We start from the raw sequence: 6,935 nt of genomic DNA on the forward strand, positions 1-6,935 counted from the left end.
TATTATTATTATTATTATTATTATTATTATTATTATTATTATTATTAAGGTGACTTGCTTCAGATTTGTTGTGTTCAGCAGCCTCAGCTGTGTTCACCCTGACTCTGAGCAGACACACTCAGTCTGTTTGTGGGTCAAAGCTCCAGCTCATCTTTTAAATTTTTTAAATTGAAAAAGGAATTACTTTTAACGTCTTCATTCATTCATTCAACCTTTATTATTATTTATTATTTATTATTTATTTATTTAACAGTGCCTGTGAGGCTCTGTATTCAGATCTGTCTAAAGGATTAAAGCGCTGTATTTTACATATTGGCTTCATTTTTCTGACCTGGATGCTTGCTTTACAATTTAAATCTTTATCTCATATTATCTTATCTCTAGCTTTATATTTGTCTAAAATCGAATCTGTATTATTATTATTTCAGCATGTTCAGGCTGCTGTTGTTACGTCGTATTATTTTAAATTACTAGTGTTTAGTGCATATCTTAGATCTTTTAGCATACTGTTTGGCGTTTGTTTAGCGTATATCTTAGTGTATATCTTAGAGCCTTATATACTGTTTCTTTTTACACTTTATATTTTTGCTATTGTTGGGTATAACGGATCCTGAGTACCTTTTTTTTTCTACCTCTTGTACCTCATGAATGACAATAAAATTGACTTGAACTTGAACTTGTAATCTTTTCCCTCCTTTTCTTCTTTGTCTTTTTCCTCCATCTGCTCTGTGCCAATCACTCAGACCCGCATGGTCCATCGTTCACCATCGGTAAGGCCATATGGCTGCTGTGGGGCCTGGTGTTCAACAACTCTGTGCCTGTGCAGAACCCGAGAGGCACCACCAGTAAATTCATTGTGTCCGTTTGGGCCTTCTTCGCTGTCATCTTCCTGGCCTCCTACACTGCCAACCTGGCTGCCTTTATGATCCAGGAAGAGTTTGTGGACCAAGTCACTGGACTGTCCGACAAAAAGGTGGGGTTACACAAGGATGAACACACACACACGTGCAGAGGAAACTAAACACATTCGCAGTCAGGTTGCTCTTGTAATGGATGCCAGGCCTGCGGCCAGACAAGACTCTCTGGGGAGTGCCCTCGGGCTTCACAGCCCAAACCCAGTGGCCGAAGCTGTCACCTCACTAATGCTGCCAGCACGGTAGACCTACGCACACACACTCAGGCTGCAGAGATCAAAGGCGTGTGTGTGCCGTTTGCAGAGCCTGGCAGTGTCAGCAGAACCCCAGCCAGTCTTACACTAGACTGGATACACAATGATGATGACTGATGAGTACTCTCTGCTGTCTCCCCCTTCTCTTATTTCTTCCGTCTCCTCTTGTCACTTTACTCTCTTCCTGCCCTCCTCCTCTGAGCACCTCCTCCACTTTTACTTTTTTTTTTTTTTCATCACTGCTCGGGCTTCTTTTTCTCTCTTCATTTTCTTCCATCTGCTGTCACTCGCTCCTCCTTTTAACTCGCGTCTTTTCTTTCCGTGCTCTCGTCACATGTTATCATCAGCCTTTTTAAATAACTGGCACCCTCTTTTCATTGTATTTCTCTCCGCACAGTTCCAGAGTCCATACTCGTACTCCCCACCTTTTCGCTTTGGGACGGTTCCCAACGGCAGCACCGAGCGCAACATCAGGAAGAACTATCCGGACATGCATCAGTACATGATCAAATACCACCAGAACGGCGTCCAGGATGCACTGATCAGCCTCAAGACAGGGTAAAGTAAACGTGCCAAGCCGACTCGCGTCACGTTCTGATGTGCACACCTGAGGGTGCGGTTTCTGCAGACAGCACATATGTTTAAGGACATGGGAAAATAAACAAAACAGACTTTTTGCAGCACACAGAAAGCCAACCCTATGGCGACCGGCGTTAGCTCCTGCTAAAACTCTGTAATCGCTCTGTGGAGTGTTTCTGTCTGTGACAGTAACACACACACCTACACACACCATTTGCAAATGCTCATTATAGTTTTGTGTTGCTGCTGGAAACAAAAGGAAGCTGCCAAAACAAAGAAACTGTAATTTGCTCGGGAGTTATCTACCTTTTTTTCCCCTTCTGCACTCAAAAAAAGTCAGCACAGCTTTTAATGTGTTCTGTTATTTTTATGAGCTTTCAATAGATGGATGGATCTGTTGTTAAGTATTTTAGCAATATACAATTTTAAATTTTGCTTTTGCATTAATTACCGTACTTTCCGCTGTACAGGTTGCAATGTCGTATAAGTTGCATCAGTCCAAATATGTCTAATAAAGTGGGAAAAATCATAAATATTTGGCTTTGCTATATAAGTTGCATCTATTATGCGTCACAGCTGACCACCTGGAAATGTGGGCTGGTGTTGTGCCAAAAATCGATTGGCTCGAAATCTTGCCTGCGGGAGCGTGCACGAGAGGACTTTAACAAGAATATATCTAGATTAACACTTAAAAAATATATATTTTTTGCTCGAAACTATAACAAATGTGAATCTCAGTCGAACTTTTCCTTAATAAATGCACTATATAAGTCAAATCAGCTGCATTTCAAAAACTGATTCGTGGAAGCGGGATTGCGCAGTGGGAGGACTGGCTGTGCGTCAAAATGAAACAAGATTAACACCTAATAACAATTATTTGTTTTATTTATTAACCTTTATTTAACCAGGCAAATCCCATTGCGATCACACATAACTTTTGCAAGGGAGACCTGGGCCTGAAGGCAACCTAACATGCAAGTGTTTGATCTGTGGGAGGAAACTGGAGTACCTGTAGAAAACCCACGCATGAGAAGAACATGCGAACTCCACACAAAAAGACCCCAGGTCCAACCGGGGATTGAACCCAGGACCTTCTTGCTGCGAGGCAACAGTGCTAACCACTGAACCATGTATGCTCGACATTATAGCAAAGGTGTGTCTCAGGTGAAATTTTCCTTAATAAATGCACTTTAATGGTCAAATCAGGTGCATTTCACCTGGGAGGTGCAGCGAAATGCAACTGATTTGATGTTGGCTCCAGGAGTTCCAGAGCGAGACGAAGGTGTCTTGGTACGGCAAGCCAAGTGTCTCATTAATAGAAATTTTAAAAAATTAATGAGACACTTGGCTTGCCATATTAGTCAATGGCCCTCTAGTGGCTGGAAATGGTAGTGTTCAATATTTTCCATGTCAGAATGAATGAAATCGTCAGATCTCAGACAAAAATTGGTTTATAAATATGGGGTAAAAAACATAAATATGTCGCTTCACTGTATAAGTCGCAGGGCGTGCAAATGTATGCAAAAAGGTGCAAATTATACAGTGAAAAGTACGGTAATTTATTGATCCTGTGTACCAAACGGGCGAGGTTTGTTTCTAAAGTCTCATAGATTAGATTTGTTTATACAACATCAAAACTTTATAATGAACATGTCTGGCAGACTCATCAATATTTCACCAACTTCATAAGCACAGTTTGTTGCAGGAAGAAAATTTGAGCACTTTTCTGTGGCACAAAATAAGCAAACCCAATGCTTTCTGTACTTAAATCAATTTATATTGTTTTCCAATGCTGCACGTCATAAAATGAATAAAAAGTAATTGCAGCAGCAGATAAAACACGCATTCATTAAATATGTGCCCTTTGGATGAATTTAAAGTGTTTTACATTCATGCATACATATTTAAAATAGAGGGCTGCAGGGTGTATTCATTCAATTACAGAAAACCATATTTAAAAAAAAAATTCCTAATAGAGTTTTTTTCTACTACACTGAAAGGTTCGAACGGTTTCTGTGTTTCAGACTCTACTGGGAGACTTCCGTGTCTGATATGAAATTGTTTTCTTATTACTTTTTGACAACGTAATAACAAAAGCTGCAGGTAAAACTGTAACAGATCTGTGTGAACAAAGGCATCTCATTTCAGCAAACACATACATACACTCTAAAGTGTCTATAGCCCATATCAGATTTGTGTGAAAAATATCAGCTCAGTGAATATGGAGCGATACAAGTCTCTATCTGAGTCTGCTTTTAATGGCAGAAGACTTTATCTGCAGCTGGATCAGCAGTGAGCACTTTGTTTTTAATCATTGAAGCCTGCTGAGTCCAGCTTCACATAAATCACAGGAATATTTCATGAACCAGTGGACAGATTTTAATGAAACTATCAGAAAGCAGTAGTTTGATATGTATCTACGTTTGATTAACAGAGAAGTCAACACCACTGAATATGGACGCCACAACTAAGTGACTTAGCAAACTTAAAAATAGCTATAACTCAACCAGTGTTTATAGATACTCATCTAAAATTTGATGTAGATGTAGCTTTGAGTCATTCCCCATCAACGTTCTGAGCTGTAACTGATCCTGCAAGACTAGTTTTGGGGGATAATTGTTAGATGTACGTTTACCACTTGTTAGCATTTGGAATGAACCCAATTCAAGATGGCTGCTACAGCTTATTGACTTACTGACAGTCACAGACAAATGAAAGTTTTCCACATACAACATAAAAGGCTGACAAGTGTTCCAAAAACTTTTGACAGAACCCTTCAGGGTATGTCTGATTTTTTTCCAAATGAATATGAAACATCACTTTTCTTATCCAGTGAACATATGCTGGGGTGTGTGGGTCCTTCCAGTTGCACAAAACAAGTCTTCTGACCAAGAGAGAGCCGAAAGCATCCCCATCCTTCTTGTACTTGCTGAAGGATGTATCCACAGGAACCACCCCAAACAGTGAGATGTACTATGGTGATGGGTGTACAGTTTTTCCACAGAGAAGGTGGCAAAATAGATTGCCAAAAGGTCTGCAGTTTGGGACAGGTCCATAATTTGTGCAGGAGCATAGTTGGAGTTTGTTTACAATGATTACATGCGGGGTCCAGGTCGGCTTTGATCTTGGACAGCTTGTCTTTGGACCGGTGCAGTCGGTGCACCACCTTGAATTGAATTACAGCGCGTCACAGACAGATTGAAGATGAGTAAATGTTCTTAATGATCCTTCTCCAGATTGAGTCCGATATGGATTCCTCCAGGTCTGTTTCCCATTTCAGTTTAAGGGAGTCCAGATTGAACTCATGTTATGAATCAGGCAGTGTTTAGATTTTACTGAGCCCCCTTGGTATCAGACCTGCACTCCAAAATCGTTGCCACAAAATGTTTAGACAGGCACAAAGGAAAACAGTCAGAGTTAGACATCACAAAATGTCTCAGCTGCAAATATCTGAAGAACTGTGACTTGTAAACCTTAAACTTCTGTACCAGCTGCTCAAAAGAGGCAAATCTACCATCAATATATAGATCATATAGAATTCTGGGTCTTTAATATATATTTTTCAAGTTTTTCACACTAAAATCTTTGAACGTTAAAGGAGACAAAAAGGGAAAAAATAACAAAGTTAATATTTGGAATGAGTAAGATAATTATTTTTGCTGTCTTAGGTAATATTGACTCAAGACCTTCTAGTAAAAATATGGCTCATCCATGGGTGCACATTACGTACTGTTGCAAAAACTGAATTACAAAAAGTGAATGAATTAGTCAGCTAATGATTTATTTCCTTCTCGTGTTGTGCAGTTTAGGAGGAACTGAGGTGTTTCTGCGTAAAAGTGCAGCATTTATTGTTGATCATTCCTCTCTAAACCTGCACATTAAATGCATACAGTGCAGTGCTAAAACCTTCTGGACATGGTGTGCATGTGTGTTTGTACAGTTAGAGGACGGATTGAACCAGAAAATGTGAGAAAATGGGCAAAAGTGACTTCATTGTGCCAACAGTTCTTCGGGATCATTTACTGTAACCGTTCTCTGGAGAAAGTTGCTGCTTCGGTTTTTTTCTCTGCCGACCTACATGTTACATTTCCAGATAATAAAGCAAATATGTTTGGATACTTTTAGCATTTATATGAACTTAAAAACAGTCTATAGGAAGCCTCACCCACCATTTAACAAGTGCTGCAAAAGAAATACAGCCATTTTCATTTCATACTTGTTTTTTACTTTATATTTTGCATCCTATGCAGTCTAGGCTGACAGACTTTCACACACCTTTATCTCACACCCTTTTCCTTGTACTTCACACTTTGAAACACACCAAAATACAAGAAATGATATGTTCCTTCCTTCTTTTAAACAGTACAGAGGTTGCAAGTTTTTATAATGAGCTCCAAGTTGTTCAACGTAATTAACCTATATAGACTGATTGAAACTGCAGTGCACACAGTACAAACACGTCCATTTACTTTCCTTTGTATGACCATTTTTAATCACTACCACATTCAAACATAATTTATCTAATTTAGAGGCAAAAATATATCAACCCAGTTCAGTAAGTTTATTTTTTGAATGATACAGTTTAATCATTCCGTAATAGAAGCTAAAATAATGACAATAAATAGTTGTATGGCTTTACATTTTAAGTAATGCCATATAATTAAATGGTCAAAAACCAGAATGTATAAACAACAACAAAATCAGCGCAGCTGATGTATTAACCACCTGGTAATTAACTCTTGTAAATGCAGGGAATTGTTTTAATAAACTGAGACAGTTTAAACGTTTGATATTTTTCAAGATAACACCTTAAAAATGAACTATCACAAACTGTAGCAGAACTGCAAATGAGAAAAATATATCAGAAAAAAATAAAATCTCTGGGCTCCAAATGAACAACATTTTTTCTAAATGATTTTTGTTGAGTTCCATTTGCTTCAGTCAGTTAACAATACTGAAGGCTTTCTTCAAAGGTTAAAGGTGGCAGATTTTTAGACGACAAACCCAAGGTGCAGGCCGACACAATGAATGACAAGGAGGATGATTTTAAATGGGCTTTAAAAAGCAAATAATACCCCCAACAGGGGCAATTCTAGAATTTGACCTTAAGGGTGCTTAGCCCCCCAGTGCTGACAATAGCTCTTGGCTTGAACAATACGGTGGCCATTGGCATCAAAAGCATTTGTAA

At 38.9% G+C, this 6,935-nt stretch overlaps 1 protein-coding gene across 1 annotated transcript in view; it reads left to right on the top strand.

The window, feature by feature from the left end:
• Nucleotides 1–6,935, top strand: part of grin2ab (glutamate receptor, ionotropic, N-methyl D-aspartate 2A, b) — a 219,077-nt gene that overhangs the window by 202,415 nt on the left and 9,727 nt on the right. The window contains exons 13-14 of the mRNA XM_037689831.1: nucleotides 744–973; nucleotides 1,566–1,726. Of these exons, the coding sequence (XP_037545759.1) occupies nucleotides 744–973; nucleotides 1,566–1,726 (391 nt within the window). The remainder of the gene's footprint in view (nucleotides 1–743; nucleotides 974–1,565; nucleotides 1,727–6,935) is intronic.

This window comes from Nematolebias whitei, chromosome 16 (genome assembly GCF_014905685.2).
Source record: "Nematolebias whitei isolate Nwh7 chromosome 16, NemWhi1, whole genome shotgun sequence".
NCBI classification, from domain to species: domain Eukaryota; kingdom Metazoa; phylum Chordata; class Actinopteri; order Cyprinodontiformes; family Rivulidae; genus Nematolebias; species Nematolebias whitei.